Below are 19,988 nucleotides of genomic sequence, written 5' to 3'. Positions count from 1 at the left end.
AGGAAGAGCTTGTGGAACCGGAAGTCGGAGTCGAGGGTTTGTGATGTTCATGGTAAACAGCACTAAGCTCCCGTGGCGTTTCTAAGCATCTGTCATCTTCGTGTTCACTGCCTTTGCATGTGCTTGCTCATTAGTAGTGTCTCTGTAAGGTCACATGTTTACAGAAGATACTGAGGCTGAGAGGCACAGTCTCACAAACTCAGTACCGGCTGAGTTGTTGTTGTTGTTCTTTCCAATTAAGGTTATCGTGACTGTTATAAATTAAGAGTGGCAATGACTGTTCTCAGTGTGACGGTCTCAGCAGTTTTCCACAGGCAATTTTACTAAACACAGCCTTTGACAAGCACACCCACAAGGCAGCCCATCTCCCTTCCCTGGCTGCCCTCTGGTGGAGACATCCACAAAGAACAAAATAGACCCAGAGCAGTCAGGAACAAGCAAAATCACCTTAAACATGGCAGGTCTGGAGCCCAGACCTTTCCGTTCTCTCAGGATCCTGCCTACACCCATGTGCCAAGGCACACGAAGTCTTTGTGCCACACCACACCTGCCCACGACACTGCAAATGCATGTTTGTCCTGCTCTCTGACAAAATCCTGGTCTTCCTTTAAGACCCAACGAAGCAATGACTCGTCTATGAGCTTGACCGCAACCCCAAGGCCGTGTGCACAGGTCTCATTCACTATCATGTGCAATTGTACAGAAATCTCAACCTTCTCTCTTCCTCTAGACTTCCCTTTGAAAACAGAGACTTCTTTCACTATTCTGCCTGAGATGTAGAAGGAGCTTCATAATTCATTATTGATTGGTTGAACGGATGAATACTTAAATCCTCAATTGGGAGAATCAAATGAAAACCTTGGAAGTTTCCTTATAAATAATAAGCAATTTTCAGTTTGGACTTTTAATTTGTGCTTTTGATACAGATTGTAACTTGTTAATGGTAACATCCACACTCAAGAGTAGATCCAGGAGACAGAGAGTGATGTAAAGGGATCATGAAGCAGGCTCAGTGTCTTTACCCTCTGCTCTGTGTTTGAGCTCCTCCTTCCACACCTCTACCAAGACATAGATACCAACATTCTCTTTACCTCAGCTCCCCCTGGCCTTTCCACAGTGACTGTGTTCCGACATCAGCTGATATGCTTAGATTGAAATTCCATACTACAGCAGAAGATGTGACTTAAGAGTCTGTCATTGGGTCATCTTGCTCTTTAGCCCCCATTCCCATGGGTAGATAGGTAATCCAAACTCTCGGGATATATTACCATGATGGCTTCAGTTTTTCCAGTTCTGGATCCTGCACCGTCTTCCTGCTCTTCTTTCCAAAGAGAACTCATTCTCAGAGATCAGGCTACCAGTCAGGTGTAGGGGAGGGGGCGCCTTCCTGAATCTGTGTGGCCTCTCTGGTCCTCAAGTGCACTGCTTCCTGGAGATTCCCTATGGACCCACCGTCCGGGGCTGTGTCTCAGCAGAATGCTTACTTACCTGCACGAAGCCTCGGGTTCAGTCTAACATGGGTTCATAGCATGGTGTGGTGGGACGAATGCAACCCCAGCACTCCCAAGGTAGAGGCAGAGGATGAGAGGATCCTGGTCATTCTCCACTATATACTGAGTTTGCATCCAATCTAAAATACTTTAGATTCTGTCTCTGAAAAGAAATGGGAAACGGCCATTTGTATAAGTCAAGTTTGGCCTGAACGGTTTGAAGTCTCTCAGGCACCACAAACGCCAGCCTGTGGTCCCATGTTTACTGTGTGCCCTGCTTCTCCACCCCTATTGGGTGTGCAGATCAGCCCGGAGAGTAGATCTTTTGGACTCAGAGACCTGGTGGTCCTGCGTGAGCGAATGGAGCCCCTGTTACACTGGAGCCCCTGTTAACTGGAGCCCCTGTTACACTGGCCTTTTCCTACAGGATGGAACCGCACCGCTGTGGATCGCCTCCCAGATGGGCCACAGCGAGGTGGTGCGCGTAATGCTGCTGCGGGGAGCTGACCGTGATGCCGCTCGCAACGTGAGTAGACAGCGCGCCCCATCCCACTCCCCCCCCCCAACACACACACACCTTAAGACTGGTCTTCCAGCTCTGCTCTTTAGCAGGAAAACAAAGGCCAAGTTTGCAGGTTTGGCCAGCTTCCCCTCCTCCATCTGACATGATTTCTGGAGGAGCTGGAGAGGGGTACCGTTTACTTGACCTGGGGCATGAAAAACAAAAACAAAAACACGCAGGATCTATGAAGTGAGTTCAGGCAGAACCCACTGCTGCACCCCGTTGCTCTCTTTGCTCAAATACCTGTGCATCATCCCTCGAACACCTGCCCTTAGTTCTGAGGGCTTGTGCCAGGCTGCAGGCCCAGAGGAGGGATGATCAACTTGAGGAGATTCGACAGTCACTAGGTTATGAGGCTGGTGGCTTCTTGTGTCTGACGTCTGTCCTTGCACCTTCACATAGTTGCCTATCAAGCCTAAGCTTAGAAAAGGGAAGTCTGAAGGCTCTGTTCCTGCTCCCGCCCCACCCCAACCCCCATCCCACCATCACCTCTGCAATCAGAGAAGAAAACTCCCCATCGTAGCCTTCTCCTCCTTCCCATTCCAGAGGCTCTCTCCTGGCTGACTGAAGACAGCTAAGAAGCACCGCCATTGATATGTTAAAGCAAGCAGATAAAACTGATGACCTGGAAAGTCTCTTTTTGAACCAAAAATGATCATGAAAGATGGATTTATTTCTATTTTTTTAAGATTTATTTATTTATTTCATTTATATGAATGAGTATACTGTAGCTGTCTCAAACACACCAGAAGAGGGCATCCAATCCCATTATAGATGGTTGTGATCCACCATGTGGTTGCTGGGAATTGAACTCAGGACCTCTGGAAGTACAGTCAGTGAGTGCTCTTAACCTCTGAGCCCTCTCTCCAGTCCCAAAAGATAGATTTTTAAAATTTACCTATGCACTTTTTCTTTTTCTTTTCTTCTTCTTTTCTTTTTCTTTTTTTTTTTTAATTTATACTTCATTTATTTACATTTCAAATGTTTTCCCCTTTCCAGGTCTCCCCTTTGGAACCCCCCTATCTCATCCCCTCTCCCCCTGCCTCTATGAGGGTGCTCCCCCACCCACCCACTTCTGTCTTCTCTCCCTGGCATTCCCCTACACTGGAGTATTGAGCACCCTCAGGCCCAAGGGCCACTTCTCCTACTGATGTCCAACAAGGCCATCCTCTGCCACATATGCAGCCGGAGCCATGGGTCCCTCCATGTGTACTCTTTGGTTGGTGGTCCAGTCTCTGGGAGCCCTGGGAGATCTGGCCTGTTGAAACTGTTGCTCCCCCCATGAGGCTGCAAAGCCCCTCTGCTCCTTCAGTCCCTTCTCCAACTCCTCCATCTGGGACCCTGAACCAGCACCATTTGTTGAAAATGCTGTCTTTTTTTTTTTCCACTGGATGGTTTTAGCTCCTTTGTCAAAGATCAAGTGACCATAGGTGTGTGGCCTCATTTCTGGGTCTTCAATTCTATCCCATTGATCTACCTGCCTGTCACTATACCAATACCATGAAGTTTTTTTTGTTTTTTTTTGGGTTTTTTTTTGTTTTGGTTTGGTTTGGTTTGGTTTGGTTTTTCAAGACAGGGTTACTCTGTTATAGCCCTGGCTGTCCTGGAATTCACTTTGTAGACCAGGCTGGCCTCAAACTCAGAAATCAGCCTGCCTCTGCCTCCCAAGTGCTAGGATTGAAGGCGTGGGCCACCATACCTGGCACCATGAAGTTTTTATCACTATTGCTCTGTAGTACAGCTTGAGGTCAGGGATGGTGATTCCCCCAGAAGTTCTTTTATTGTTGAGAATAGTTTTCATTATCCTGAGTTTTTGGTTATTCCAAATGCTCTTTGCAAATTGCTCTTTTTAACTCTATGAAGAATTGATTTGGAATTTTGATGGGGATTGCATTGAATCTGTAGATTGCTTTAGGAAAGATAGACATTTTTACTATATTAATCCTGCCAATCCATGAGCATAGGAGATCTTTCCATCTTCTGAGGTCTTCTTCGATTTCTTTCTCCAGAGACTTGAAGTTCTTGTCATACAGATCTTTCACTTGTTTGTAGTCACACCAAGAAATTTTATATTATTTGTGACTATTGTGAAGGGTGTTGTTTCCCTGATTTCTTTCTCAGCCCATTATCCTTTGAGTATAGGAAGGCTACTGATTTGAGTTAATTTTATATCCGGCCACTTTACTGAAGTTGTTTATGTAGGAGTTCTCTGGTGGAATTTTGGGGGTCACTTAAATATACTATCATATCAACTGCAGATAGTGATATTTTGACTTCTTCCTTTCCAATTTGTATCCCTTTGACCTCCTTTTGTTGTCTAATTGCTCTACTTAGAACTTCAAGTACTACATTGAATAGGTAAGGAGAGAGTGGGCAGCCTTGTCTAGTCCCTGATTTTAGTGGGATTGCTTCAAGTTTCTCTCCATTTAGTTTGATGTTGGCTACTGGTTTACTGTATATTGCTTTTACTATTTTTAGGTTTGGGCCTTGAACTCCTGATCTTTCCAAGACTTTTAACATGAAGGGATGTTGAATTTTGTCAAATGCTTTTTCAGCATCTAATGAAATGATCATGTGGTCTTTTTGTTTGAGTTTGTGTATATAGTGGATTACGTTGATGCATTTCCATATATTGAAACATCCCTGCATCCCTGGGCTGAAGCCTACTTGATCTTAGTGAATGATTGTTTTGATGTGTTCTTAGATTCGGTTTGAGAGAATTTTACTGAGTATTTCTGCATTGATATTCATAAGGGAAATTGGTCTGAAGTTCTCTCTCTTTGTTGGGTCTTTGTGTGGTTTTGGTATCAGCATAAGTGTGGCTTCATAAAACAAATTGGATAGTGCTCTTTCTGTTTCTATTTTGTGGAATAATTTGAAGAGTGTTGGTATTAGGTCTTCTTTGAAGTTCGGATAGAATTCTGCTCTAAAGCCATCTTGTCCTGGACTTTTTTTGGTTGGAAGACTTTTAATGACTGCATCTATTTCTTTAGGGGTTATGGGACTGTTTAGATGGTTTATCTGATCCTGATTTAACTTTGTTACCTGGTATCTGTCTAGGAAATTGTCCATTTCATCCAGATTTTCCAGTTTTGTTGAATATAGGCTTTTGTAGTAGGATCTGATGATATTTTTGAATTTCCTCCATTTCTGTTGTTATATCTCTCTTTTCATTTCTGATTTTGTTAGTTTGGATACCGTCTCTGTACCTCTGGCTAGTCTGGCTAAGGGTTTATCTATCTTGTTGATTTTCTCAAAGAACCAGCTCCTGGTTTTGTTGATTCTTTGTATAGTTCTTTTTGTTTCTACTTGGTTGATTTCAGCCCTGAGTTTGATTATTTCCTGCCTTCTACTCCTCTTGGGTGAATTTGCTTCCTTTCGTTCTAGAGCATTCAGGTGTGCTGTCAAGTTACTAGTGTGTGCTCTCTCCAGTTTCTTTTTGGAGGCACTCAGAGCTGTGAGTTTTCCTCGTAGCACTGCTTTTGTTATGTCTCATAAGTTTGGGTATGTTGGGTCTTAATTTTCATTAAATTCTAAAAAGTCTTTAATTTCTTTATTTCTTCCTTGGCCAAGTTATCATTGAGTAGGGCATTGTTCAGCTTCCATGTGTATGTGGGCTTTTTGTTGTTTTTGTTGCTATTGAAGACCAGCCTCAGTCCGTGGTGATCTGATAGGATGCTTGAGATTATTTCAGTCTTCTTGTATCTGTTGAGGTCTGTTTTGTGACCAATTATATGGTCAGTTTTGGAGAGGGTACCATGAGGTGCTGAGAAGGAGATATATTCTTTTTAGGATGAAATGTTCTATAGATATCAGTTAAATCCATTTAGTCCATAACTTCTGTTAGTTACACTGTGTCTCTGTTTAGTTTGTGTTCCCATGATCTCTCCATTGCTGAGAGTAGGGTATTGAAGTCTCCCACTTCAATTGTGTGTGGTACAATGTATGTTTTAAGCTTTAGTAAAGTTACTTTTGTGGGTGTGGGTGTCCTTGCATTTGTAGCATTATATGCTCAGAATGAGAGCTCTTCTTGGTAGATTTTTCCTTTGATGAGTATGAAATATCCTTTGTTATCCTTTTTGATTATTTTCGGATGAAAGTTAATTTTATTCGATATTAGAATGGCTACTCCAACTTGTTGCTTGGGACCATTTACTTGGTAAATTGTTTTCTAGTCGTTTACTCTGATGTAGTGTCTGGCTTTGACACTGAGGTGGGTTTCCTGTATGTAGCAAAATGCTGGTTCCTGTTTACATATCCAGTCTGTCAGTCTATGTCTTTTTATTGGGGAATTGAGTCCGTTGATGTTAAGAGATATTAAGGAAAAGTGATTGTTACTCCCTGTTATTTTTGCCATTAGAGGTGGAATTATGTTTGTATGGCTATCTTCTTTTGGGTTTGTTGAAAGAAGATTACTTTCTTGCTTTTTCTAGGGTGTAGTTTCCCTCCTTGTGTTGGAGTTTTCCATCTATTATCCTTTGTAAGGCTGAATTCCTGGAAATATATTGTGTAAATTTGGTTTTGTCATGGAATATCTTGGTTTCTCCATCTATAGTATTGAGAGCTTTGCTGGGTATAGTAGCCTGGGCTGGCATTTGTGTTCTCTTAGGGTCTGTATAACATCTGCCCAGGATCTTCTGGCTTTCATAGTCTCTGGTGAGAAGTCTGGTATAATTCTGATAGGTCTGCCTGTATATGATTTTTTTTTCATTTATTTTATATATTTGAGTACACTGTTGCAGTCTTCAGACACACCAGAAGAGGGCATTAGATCCCATTACAGATGGTTGTGAGCCACCATATGGTTGCTGGGAATTGAACTCAAGAAAAACTCTTTGGAAGAGCAGTCAGTGCTCTTAACCATTGAGCCATCTCTCCAGCCCCCTGACGATATGTGGTACTTGACCTTTTTTCCCTTACCGATTTTAATAATTTCTTTGTTTAGTGCCTGGTGTTGTGAAAATTATGTGACAGAAGGAATTTCTTTTCTGGTCCAATCTATTCATAGTTCTGTAGGCTTCTTGTATGTTTATGGACTACTCTTTCTTTAGGTTAGGGAAATTATCTTCTATAATTTTGTTGAAGATATTTACTAGCCCTTTAAGTTGGGAATCTTCACTTTCTTCTACACCTATGGTTCTTAGGTATGGTTTTCTCATTGTGTCCTTGGTTTCCTGGATGTTTTGGGTTAGGAATGAAAAAAAGATGGAATTTCAAGACCTGTAAGTCATATAAAGTACTCAGAAATTGCTAGTTGTTTGTGAGCCTAGAGGCTGCCTGGGGCTGAGAAAAAAGAAAAACAAGTCCCAGCATGCCCCGTAGTTAAAACATTCCTGGGAACAGCTTGACCATAAAGATAAAGAGGAATGTGAGGACATAACAGGGCTATCTGAACTGAGTCAACAACTCACAGAACTCTGACACCCTGCACGTACATATAATTTTTCTGCTGATGTTTAATAAGCCAATAGTGTGTCGCTATGCTAAATTCCACACCCCTAAGCCCCTTACCCCATAAAAAACCCTAGCTTTTGAGCCTCGGGGCCGACATCCATTATCTCCTGTGTGGGATGCATGTTGGTCCAGAGCTCCGTCATTAAACTACCTCATGTAATTACATCAAGATGGTCTTTTCGTGATTCTTTGGGTGCACGCCGAATCGAGAATTGAGTGGGGGTCTCCCCACTAGATTCTATCAGGAGATTTTTGCTTTTTGCATTTTCTTTGACTGTTGTGTCAATGTTTTCTATGGTATCTTCTGCACCTGATATTCTCTCTTCTATTTCTTGTATTCTGTTGGTGATGCTTGCATCTATGACTCCTGATCTCTTTCCTAGGTTTTCTATCTCCAGGGTTTTCTTCCTTTGTGATTTCTTTATTGTTTCTATTTCCATTTTTAGATCCTGGGTGGTTTTGTTCAATTCCTTCACCTGTTTGGTTGTGTTTTCCCGTAATTCTTTAAGGTATTTTTGTGTTTCCTCTTTAAGGGCTTCTAAGTGTTTACCTGTATTCTCCTGTATTTCTTTAAGGGAGTTACATCATTCTTAAAGTCCTCTATCATTGTCATGAGATGTGATTTTAAATCAGAGTCTTGCTTTTCTGGTGTGTTGGGTTTTCTAGGGCTCGATGTGGTAGGATAACTGGGTTCTGTTGATGCCAAATAGCCTTGGTTTCTGTTGCTTAGATTCTTGCCCTTGCCTCTCACTATCTGGTTCTCTCTGGTTTTAGCTGGTCTTAATGTCTCTGACTATGGCTTGTCCCTCCTGCAAGCCTGTGTGTCAGTACTCCTGGGAAACCAGCTCTCTCTGGGCAGTATTTGGGTATGGATATCTATGGCACAGGATCAGCTCCGGACACAGGCAGAAACCCTATATATGCATTTTTTAAAAGAATAATAAAATTTTAGCCTATTCTTCCTGGGTTACCACCGCCATACACAAGCAAATAAACACACAGGGAAGGTGAAATCAAGACTGTGTATAGTTCTAAGGCCATAACAATAGCATAAATTATTATAGACAGTTAAGCTATCTCCACATGAACAGCAGAGAAGGCCTCTTGGGCCCTGTCCCTGACATAGTGTTCTCAGGGCCTGGAGGTGTGTCTAGCTTAGCAAATAGCAGTCACACACTATGGATGGCATCCTCACGCAGAATCACTGCCTACTGTGCTCTAACATGCCCTGGATTGAGACATGCTGATTTATCAGCTGATGTTTAGTTCTCAGCCAGCACAAATGTATGTTAACAATAGTCCCTTTGTCCCCTTTGCTTCAGGATGGTACGACAGCATTGCTGAAAGCAGCCAACAAAGGGTATAATGATGTCATAGAGGAGCTGCTCAAATTCTCACCTACTCTTGGTATTTTGAAGGTAAGACATGAGAAGAAGTTATGCCATTTTGCTAAAAAAAAAAAAAAAAAAAGCGGGGGGTTGGAGGGATAGGCTAGAGAAGAAATACTGAAGACCGAGAGAGAACTGGGTTGTCATTAGATTGGGGGTCTGTGGCTCCAGGTGGAAGCAGGGAGGTGGTAAATAGAACAGCCTCCTAATACCTAGTCTTCAAGGGAAAACATAGTATAATTGCCACTACAGACAGGAAAGTACACTAGTGATATCACTCGGAACCTTTGTGAAATCATCATCCTCAGAAGAGACCCATTCCACTTGGTTAATTTAAGTATAAAATTAGCCAAAACCATCTGGGAGCCTAAGAAAATGTGTATCTGGAGACTGGAAGTGCTTGGTTAAGTTTGAGTCATTTTGGATGGAAGTATTTCTGTATTGTCCTGTATACAGCACAGAGTCAACAACTGCCCCCATGAGTCACCGGGTGCATTGGGCTTTTCTAGCCTGCAGTTCCTGCAGCAGAGGCTCAGTTCTGCCTCTCAGGATATCCAGAAAAACTGACAAGAAGCAAATGTGGCTGCCATCCATAGTTATAATTCATGGGTGATATTAATGATATTTTATATTTGGGTGTGTGCAATATAAAATGTGCAAAATATTCTTCACTTTCAGGGCTTAAGAGAAAAGGGGTGGTGGGCTAGTTTTAACCCACAGGGAGTGGGCTAGGTTTAACCCACAGGGAGTGGGCTAGGTTTAACCCACAGGGAGTGGGCTAGGTTTTACACATAGGCAGTGGGCTAGGTTTTAACCCACAGGCAGTGGGCTGTTGATTTGAATCATTTACAGTCCTGCTTTGTTGAATAGAGGGCACTAAATCTTCTAAGTTGACACTGTGGCATAGCTGTGCCCTTGAGATACATTAGGGCATACAAGCCCTTTCCCTGGAATGACTCCACAAATGTACGATGTTTGCACTGGAAACATTCCATCTGCCCTTCAGCTTTTTAGACCCTGTTCTTGCTGACATCTAATAAAGAATTACTGGGCTCAGTATTGGTCCCTCTCCCTAATGAGCTACCTTCAGCTGTGTGTCTGAAGACATTGTAGTAGTACAGAGGTGACTTTAGGAAGTACAGGGAAGACACCAGGGAGTAAGACTGTGTTGCTCTTCTGGGACATGCTGAAAGCCAGGCAAAGCCGCTGAGACCTGAGAGCTCGACTCTTGACATGCACTCTCATTTTCTCTTAGAATGGGACTTCGGCTCTCCACGCAGCAGTGCTCAGTGGGAATGTTAAAACAGTTGCCCTGCTCCTGGAAGCAGGGGCAGATCCAGCCTTGAGAAACAAGGTACTCACTCAATCTGTCCTCCGTGTAAAGAGTCCTCCTCCTCATAAGGCATCTCACAGACTCCTGCCTTTCATAGTTACACACAGTAAGGGCATGCCGGTTGCAGTTACGACTTATTCCCAGCCAGTGCATTTAGACTCTGGGAATTGTGCTAAAAACATTATATCATCCATGGCTTTCTCTAATCATTTACTCATACAAAATGTGCAAACATTGGGCATGGGGATGTAGCTCAGTTGCAGAGTGCATGCATAGCATACAGGATCCCCCAGTAGGACATAAACCAGTAGTGGTAGTTCATAGTTTTAAGGCCAGTACTCAGGAGCTGGAGCCAAGGGATCAGAAGCTTACAGTGGTGTGGCTTCCTGGCAGGGAGAAGGAGGTGGCCATTAAAGGTAGTAAGTATGTGCTCAAGAAAATTACTAATGTATGCTTAGCGACTTGGTCAGGAAAATGTGTTATTAGTAGGATCACATGTCACTGCTACAACACCAACCCATGTTTTTATTATTAAATCCTTAGAGTTGAACCAAATTTGGAAGTAGAGAATTTTCAATCACAGTATTTCCACTGTGGCTTCTTGTTGTGAAAGACTCTGAAAGGAGCCCCTCGCTCAGGCCTCAGGACAATAGCAGACACCCAAGAACTCGATAGACCCAGCTTGATGTTAACCACATGAGTCTTTATTCGGGGAAAGCCAGAGCTCTGGGGACGACTCATATTCCACGCAGGGGTATTTAAGCTCACAATCCTTTAACAAATCTCTCTGAACACTTCCTAGATACTGTGTACTGGATCTACTCTGGGGACATAATTTACAGTTTCTGCTTTCGTTGAGCTGAGAATTCCGAGGAGGAATGGGGCAAGGAGGAATCACAGTACAGAGTGGTATGAGCTGTATGTGCAGGGGCACAGGAGATGCTGTTGAACCTTCACAATGACAGCGATGGCTAAGCTAGCTGCTGTATTCACTTTGTTGACCTCGAGGGGAAAGAGGTCCCAGTTTTTATAGGCCCTCAGGGGGGAAAGGAGAAGGGGGAGAGTAGGGGATTTCCAGATCTAAACAATGTCTATTCTCAAGAAATGGGTATGGGAGGGGTACAAGGAAAGAGTCTGGTGCAGGTGTAGCAACCCAGGATTGGCCAGGCTGTGGTTGCTGGGGAGATTTTCTGACTCTTTCTCAACAACCAATATCACAAACACCTGGCAATGGGCTTCAACAGTGGGCACACACATGGGTTCAAGGAACGGTCAAAACATTGGCAGACACACTGGTTCAAGGAGTGGCCAGAGCATTGTGCGCCTCTATTTTTCTAAATCAGTGAAGCTAGTTCTGCTAACAGTGACATCTATCTTGCCAATTTCAGGGCTTCTGTGACCTTTCACATTCTGTCAGGATCTTTCAGTTGTATGCCCTCTTACTTGATGTCTGCTGAAGATGTCTTGTGTGCAGCCTGGAAGTTAAAGAGAAGCCCATTCGTTGTATTCTGACTGCTGTTGCTATGATAAAAATTAGCCTGACAAAAGGCAATATAGGGAAGGAAGGAAGGGTTTATTTAAGCTCACAATTCCAGGTTACAGTCCATCATAGCTCAGAAGTCAAGACAGCAGGACTTTAAAACATCTAGTGACATCACACCCACAGTGAAGAACATAGAGCAATAAGTGCATTCATATGTCATGTTCGATCCCTTTCTCCAATCCGTCCAGGTCCCAAGCCAGGGAATGCAACTGCCCACTGTGGCATGGGTCTCCGCTCCACAGTTAATCTAATTAAAGAGATGTCTGTGACAGGCAGCTAGACGGACTTAGCAGTCTCTCTCTCTCTCTCTCTCTCTCTCTCTCTCTCTCTCTCTCTCTCTCTCTCTTGGCGGGGGGGGGGGGAATTTTTCGAGACAGTGTTTCTCTGTGTAGCCCTGGCTGTCCTGGAACTCACTTTGTAGACCAGGCTGGCCTCGAACTCAGAAATCCACCTGCCTCTGCCTCCCAAGTGCTGAGTGCTGGGATTAAAGGCGTGTGCCACCACTGCCCGGCCCTTAGCAGTCTCTCATGGAAACTCTCTTCATAGGTGAATCTAGATTTGTAAGGTTGACAATTGGAACTAATCATGGAGGCTGGAGAGGTGACTTAGTTGTTGAGAGTACTTGCTGCACAACTGCCAGAACCTGAGTTCAGGTCTCAAAATCCATATAACAAGCTTGCCATGTGCTGTGTTTGCCTATAACCCCAGCACTGAGGGAGGTGAGGGCTAAAGGATTACTGGTGTTTGCTGGCAGCCAACTTCGCTGAAAGTCATAAACTGCAGGCTCAGGAAGAGGCTCGACCTTGAGGGAGTAAGGCAAAAGGAGATAAAGGAGGACTCCCTCCTCTGACCTCCATCTACATACCAGTGCATGCATCAGCACATACAGCACACACACGTGTGTGCACACACATGAAACCCATCAACAAGGGCCAGAGGAATAATATGCAAGGCCAAGGCCCCATCTTCATTGTGCTTAGCACACGGAAGGACTATTTCCCCATTCCAGGGGAAACGATCTGCTTGCTTGAAAGCTTTTCTGCTCTCCTTTCTGCCTATCTTTCCCCTGAGCTGGCCTGGCTGGGAGAAGCCATCTGAAGTCACATCTGCCTTTCTTTGGAATTTTATCTCTAGCCTCGTACAAGGAACTCTTGGAGAAAACAAACATTGCTGTGATAAGCTATCCAGGACTGAGCTAAGACTAGGGACACCATTAATACCTTGATACAGAAACAGAAAAAAAAAATGTGTGCCCCACTTTGTCCCCTTTAATGGGCTAGCCTCCAAGGGATGGTCATAGGTAATCTCCAGGGACAGAATGCTGAGCTCTCAGCTTCCCTAGAAGGACTGAACTTATGTGTGGAGGCTCATACTGCAGAAAGCCCTGGGAACACTGCCAGGAACCTCATCTGCCCACCAGACTCCCAAGAGAAGCCAGTCTCCTAATCGCAGCCCCAGAAGCAAGGTAATTAGGGCAGCAACCTAGAACTCTTGAAAGAGATTTTTTTGTTGTTGTTTTTGTTATTTTTGTTTTGTTTTGATTTTGATTTTGTTGTTGATGGTGGTGGTGGTGGTTTCCTGCATCCAGGGATGCCCTTGAATACCTAATCCTCCTGTCTACACCCCCTAAGTCCTAGGATTACAGACATTCTGGCTTTGGAAAGGACTCTGGGCTCTCAATCCTTTAACAAATCTCTCTGAACACTTCCTAGATACTGTGTACTGGATCTACTCTGGGGACATAATTTACAGTTTCTGCTTTCGTGGAGCTGAGAATTCCGAGGAGGAATGGGGCAAGGAGGAATCACAGTACAGAGTGGTATGAGCTGTATGTGCAGGGGCACAGGAGATGCTGTTGAACCTTCACAAAGACAGCGATGTCTAAGCTAGCTGCTGTATTCACTTTGTGAAATGTTTTACTAGATGGAACAGTGGAAATAGCAGGTTTATTAAATTTTGACTCTTACTACATATTTTTTACACTGTTCATGAAACAGTGAAAAACAGTTCCAGTCATTATGGACTGGAGTACAGGTGTCTCAAGAAAAACTCTTGTGGAGATATTGAATTTGCAGGGGGAAATGACCACTTTTTAAATCAATTACCATTTTTATTTGAGTTATTTATTTTGTGCATATGTGTGAGAAAGAGGGCAGACACCCATGTGCACAGTGTGTGTGGAGATCAGAGGTCAAATCTCTGGCTACTTTGTGGAACCCAGAGATTGGTCCAGGGATTGAATTCAATGGGTAAGCCCTGAACCCAAGTTCTACCGGCTGAGCCACTCACTGGCCCCAGGTTTATTTGGCAGAGAAACAGTTGGACTTAATAGCTTACCAGTTCAGAGAGTCTTTTCTGATTAATTAATTGTAGTTTTACTGAATGTGACTTTCTGTGAATGTGACTTTTTGATGTGGCAAAAAAGAAACGTACCAATATTTGCACAACGTGCTCAGTAAGCTAATATATTTCAAATGTTGTAACTAATGCTAAAACCTGTAGATTTCCATGCAACAAAGTACAAAGTGGTTCATGATATGCTTCCAGAGCCCATGTGGCTGTTAATATGAAACTACACCTTAATTTGGATGGTGGCACAGGCCTGTACTGTAATCTCAGCCCTCAGGAAACTAAGGAAATCTGTACCCTCCCAGGCTGTGTAGCAAGACCTTTTCCCCCCAAACAGAAAAACACACGTGCCAGAAGAGAGAGGAGAGAATTGAAGGGGAGGGAAAAGGAGAGGAGAGAAGGGGAACAGAAGAGAAGGGAGGAAAGGAGAGAAGAGCAAGCAGAGGGAAAGGGGAGGGGAAGAGTTTGACACTAATCCTGGAGAGACCTGGAAAATATGTCCTACCCCCAGATAAGGAACTGACATCAGATCAGAGTAACGATGCCTCCAACGTCCTATCTGTGAAGCAAGTGTGTTGAGGGAGCATGGGTGAAGGGTTGCTTACAGGAGCAGGGAAGGCTCCAAGGCAGCTGTAGCACCACCAACCCACGCCAGCATGGTGTGAAAGCCAGCGTCCTGTAATCTCTGCTTGACTTGGAGGCAGCTCTGCAGATTGGCGAGCCCTTCCTCTCAGTAGTCCTGGTGTTCATAGAGCCTTGGTGGGGGTGGGGTGTTTGTCTTGTAGGTTTCAGGGACTTGCTGAGACTGCTTCATTTACCTCCCGAGGTTAAGGAGCTTCCTTTTAGAAGTTCTTGAGTCTTAGTGACTTTCTTCCAGGATAGCAACAGGGAAAGTGGGGAGAACGGGAAGGGCGGGGAGGGAAAAATGGAAAGCTGAGGGGGAAGGGGAGGAGAAGAAAAGGAAGCAGTTCTTGCAAGCCTTGGTGTCTTATCAAAGGCGGTGGCCTGCAGGGCCTTGTGGGGACACTAAGCTTCTCCTCCCATGCCAACTACCAATCTGTGTGCAGCTCAGTTTTCATCACGTGACCACCAAAGACATTATCACAGCCTGCTTGCCGAGCCACTCAAAAGAATTCAGCTGTCCTCGGTGCAGCGTCACGCGAAAGAAATATGGAAGATCACTAAGCAATTCTACATTGCTAAGACTTTTGTTTTTGCAAAGGCAGTTGTTTTTGTTTTGTTTTTTCAGAAATATATTTTGTATGCCAAACTGTAGCAGATTTATTATTTTTCATTGACTAGGAAATGTATTTTTTTTTCAGATTTCATTTCTAAGTTAAAAATATATTAGAGTGCTCCATAATATTTAGGAGCTTACAACAGTGCTGATATCACAGAAGTTCTGGAATTCTTTCTCTTATAACACATGACACCTGTGGGAGGGAGGAGCTAGCTCCCTAAGTGCTTCAAGCTGTGCCTCAGCAGCCCTTCAGTAAAGTTCAGTGGTGACTTTCAGGTCCTGTGGGAAGTTGCAGCCACAGACACTACGCCTTCCTGGGTGTGCGTTACCCTCTGCAGGCTTCCTGACTGCTTTCTCATCAGACCACACCTGTCTTACTGCAACATGCCCCTCCTTGCATCTGGAAGCTAGAATGTTGCTTTTATTGAGGCAGGGAATAAAGCGCAGAGTTCAGAGCAGGGAGGAGGGTGGCCAAAGTACAGAGAGGTGGAAGGAATAAATTCAAGTCACACAACAGATGATGTGGTTTATAGCAATGCATTCTGTGTTTTATAAAGAATGAGAAGATGGTCGAAGCTTCCCCAACAGGACATTTAAGGAAATGGAGATGCCAATCATCCTGACTCATTCATTACACTTTATATCTCTGAATCAATTATCAAACTGTGCCCCATAATATGAACAAGTGAGAATAATAAATGAGGAGCCACCGAGATGGCTCAGCGGGTAAAGGAACTTGCCACCGAGTCTGATGACCTGAGTTCAAGGTCTGGACCCCGTGTGGTAGAAGAGAACTGACTCCTACACGTAAATTAGAAAATGTGTTACAAAAATAATAAATAAATTGGAATGTGGGAGACAAAAATCCCATCTTGAGTCCTCCCTATTGTACAAACCACCTAATAGAATAAACTAAATATTTTTAAGTCCAATGCCTGTATTCACTACACAGCTATTTGATGTAATGTGCTGGACATTGTGCTGAAAATGGAGATACAGTGATTTATAAGACACAGGTCCTGCCTCCCAGGAGCCTCCAGTACAGTAAAGATCTGGCTAGATATAAAGCTAGGGTCGAGCTGAGAGAACAGCGGGTGCTACTTCTCATTAGAAGGAGGCCCCTGTTGCCTACTAGAGATCAGTGAATCCAGTGGAGGCTTCTTGTCACTGCAGGACAAAGCCTGGGGTCCCCTGCCGCCTTTGAGTCTCTAAAATTATACCAGTGGGGGACTGCACTAATGGCCATATCATCTCCTTTCAGGCCAATGAGCTTCCAGCAGAACTAACCAAAAATGAACGCATACTGAACCTCCTGAGACAGAAAGAAGGACCTGGGAAGAATGAACTTGGATCCATCTTAGATAGATAGGAATTTAGACCACAGTATCCAGAAAGAAATGGTTCTTAACAATGTTGGAAATGAAGAAAGAATGTCTGCCCTGTGGGTTTGCACACTGTGCACTGACCCAGGACGGGCTCAGGGTCCACTTCCCTTTATTTACAATGGGCTTCTCTCACTGCCCTATAACTTGGCTCTCGGGGACATGGATAGTCACAGATTCCACAGAAACTTATCTACAACTATGATAACTAAGTTCAGCTCCATGTTGGACATGATTTCAGTGCTAAAAAAGGAAACAAAAGCTTCATTCTTTAAGAGTCACAGGCCACCCTTCAATGAAGCAATACATGTTTACTTTTGTGTTTAATGTAGCTATGCTAAAATACAATGTGTTTGATGTAGCCATGCTAAAATACAATGTGTTTAATGTAGCCATGCTAAAATACAATGTGTTTAATGTAGCTGTGCTAAAACACAATGCCTCCATAATAGTTCCATTTGTCCATTCACTGTAAAGTATTTTTATCACCCAAAGATCAGAGTCATGGTTCTTGGGAACCAGTGTATACATAAACAGTGGTTACTTAAGATCCGCTTTTGACATTCCACTATGTGCTACTCAAAGATGTGCCATTAACACATAGAAAAGAAAAACTGTTTGTTGGTAAAACCTCATCTTTTTCCTGACTTGTAAAGTCACTGTCTCCTTGTCCACATTGTCAATGTATGAGGATAGCAATAGGGAATTGAAAACCCCAACATCTGCAAAACACAGGTCTCTTTGAGCTTTGACTCTGGTTGTATGGTCTGGAGTCCAATTTCCAAGGCACAAGTGAAGACACAATATGCTGGGGAATCTGGCACTTCCCGCAGCACTGTCTCTGACGGTGAGCTCACTGGCTGAAACATGATATACGTGAGTACTGTTGCTGTTACTACTGGGGACTATCCATAGTAAAGGCAGTTGTTAGTATTTACCAGGTGCTCATTGATACATACTCATGGGTGAATTGATTCCAGCAAAGAACCACAAGTTCACCAAACTGTTTGAGGAGGATCTAAAGTTGATGCCCAATGCACTTCCAATGGTGTCTACTTGCCTCTGTTGGTGCCTAACTGCATATACAGAAATCAATCTTCCTTCTATAATACATGGTACGAAACACTACTAGTACTTTCATGTTTAAACACATATCCACTACTCTAGCTCATACTATGCTCCAGGTCCCAACCAGGAGTCTCTGTGTAAAGTCCTGTTAAGATGGAAGGGAAAATAATCCTAAAGAAGGTTTTGCTTAACCAAATGCAGTGTTATGAGAAGCACTACCTTTAAGTCTATAAATGCCAGACTGGAACTCTTGAAATGAGAACATGATCTCTTAAAATTGTTTATGATAAATGCAATCATAATGACAAGATTTACAGCACACACCCTCAAAGAAGGATAAAGTCTGACTGATAAGCTCTGCAGAAATCCGCACTCTAGTTTCAAGATAAAAGATTAGAAAGTTGTTCGTTGCCACAACACCTGACACAAATATTTTGGTAGCTCAGGATCAGTGCCAACTTCCCCATTGGCAGCCTTTTACTTGGCAAAGTTATGCAAATACACATTATCTCCATGGGAATTTTGAAATGCTGTATTTGCCTTGAAGAAGAAATTAATGTGGACTTAAATGCTTTGCGATTTCCCCTTTATTTAACCCTATACCAGAACCAGTTGTTCATCATAGGTCCAAAAGAAAACAGTATTGCAAATACCACCACCACCACCACCAAAACCCAAAGACAGGATCAGAAACTTCATGTTTTTCACTAAAACCTCTTGACATTGGCCTGTCACGTCAGATGAACCATTTTAGGGCCATGAAATTAATTCAGTATCTTTAGCAATACTTAATAAAGACCTTTGTGCTGTATGAAACAAATATCTGGATTAGCATTTCATCTAGATGCAATTATGATGTTATCTGTGGCAGGGAAGTTGGGTAAGAACCTACCAAAAACTGAACAAGATGTCTGTTATTTCAGAAACTGTATTTCCATTTGCACACATCTAAAGGACTCTTTATATTAGACTCATGGACAATCCAGTCAGTCTTAATCCAAAGACTTAACAAAAGCAGTTCTTCTGCAAATAATCCATTTAGCTGAACTACAAAAGTTTGCCACTACATCCATCTGTTTGACAACACATTCCATGTTATACTTAAAATAAAGTTAATAAATTGGGAAATTTGCCTTTGTTGCTTTTTTATTCGTGTGATTTTTAAAGCCTCTTTTTACATTTATTGTTTGTGGACACTGCAGTACTCTTGAAAGTCAGAAAACAATACAGAAGGTGTGTGGGGGTGTGTTTTTTTCTTCCACTCTGGGTTCTGGAAATGGCATTCAGGTCCTCAGGCTTGGCAGAAGGTGTCTTTACCACTGAGTCATTTCCCTGGCCCCTCTGTGATTTAGAATAGAAGAAAATTTCAGAGTAAGTTATTCAACTCCATTGGTAAATAGATTGGAGTTTAGGATCCCAAACTGTAAGCTCCATTTCACAAAAGGATTAATCAACTGTTGTTTCTACTGCTACAAGTGAGCAATTCTCAAAGTTTCCCTTTCCTGGGGAAGTCACTAAAGACATTGAAAGTAGAAGTTCCTGGCTTCTATTGTTACTGTTGGGGCTGCTCCTTGCACATTAGCCCTTTGCAGACTTTGTCTTGTGAAATAGCTGACCAGTTTGCAGAACTTGGGGAAACAGTAAACTTTTATAGCAGGGATATTAGGAATCCAGAGAGGACCCCTGTGGCGGCTCTGGCTTTCCTCTGTCCCATCTTCAGCAACAAGAAGCTACATGTCATTCTTAAGCTGCTATGGGAGGAATGGCAAGGAGGAAGAAAAGAATAACCCGAATACAAGGCTGCTTGGAGAGATGGAGATTCTGCAAATTTGAGATAGGCCTGCATATGACATAAGATGCTGATTTTCCTAACTGCATAACAAGGTGGCCATGGTGCTGGAACTGGCTGAATGCCCCAAGTGGGGGTGGGGGTGGGTGATGGGGGATGGGTCACAGATTAATAAAAAGCTAATATCTGTTACAGTATACATGGGTGGTAAGAACTTGGTATAGATAATTTCATTTGCTCCCACTGACCATATGCAATAGGTGTTGTTGAAACTGTTTAGAGTTGTGAGGACAGAGCCTAGGCTCTGGCAGCCTGAACAAGCCAAACTCAGCCATCCATCTTCAATAAGCCAACTAAAGAAGCAAGAGATAGTGGAAAAAGTAAGAAAGG

General features: G+C 43.2%; 1 protein-coding gene across 3 annotated transcripts in view; it reads left to right on the top strand.

Annotated features, from left to right (window-relative positions):
• Ankrd29 (ankyrin repeat domain 29) overlaps positions 1-18,928 on the top strand; it is a 55,385-nt gene extending 36,457 nt beyond the window's left edge. For all 3 annotated transcript variants that reach the window (XM_029471732.2, XM_021150831.2, XM_029471734.2), the window contains 4 exons: positions 1,918-2,016; positions 8,829-8,924; positions 10,150-10,248; positions 16,621-18,928. In XM_029471732.2, coding sequence (XP_029327592.1) covers positions 1,918-2,016; positions 8,829-8,924; positions 10,150-10,248; positions 16,621-16,728 — 402 coding nt within the window. In that variant the 3' untranslated portion in view covers positions 16,729-18,928. The remainder of the gene's footprint in view (positions 1-1,917; positions 2,017-8,828; positions 8,925-10,149; positions 10,249-16,620) is intronic.
• Positions 18,929-19,988: the final 1,060 nt, after the last annotated feature.

The sequence above is a fragment of the Mus caroli genome, unplaced genomic scaffold (assembly GCF_978045245.1).
Source record: "Mus caroli unplaced genomic scaffold, Mus_caroli_1 scaffold_19, whole genome shotgun sequence".
NCBI lineage: Eukaryota > Metazoa > Chordata > Mammalia > Rodentia > Muridae > Mus > Mus caroli.
The sequence above is the reverse complement of the archived record's forward strand: the minus strand, read 5'-3'. Positions and strand labels throughout refer to the sequence as shown.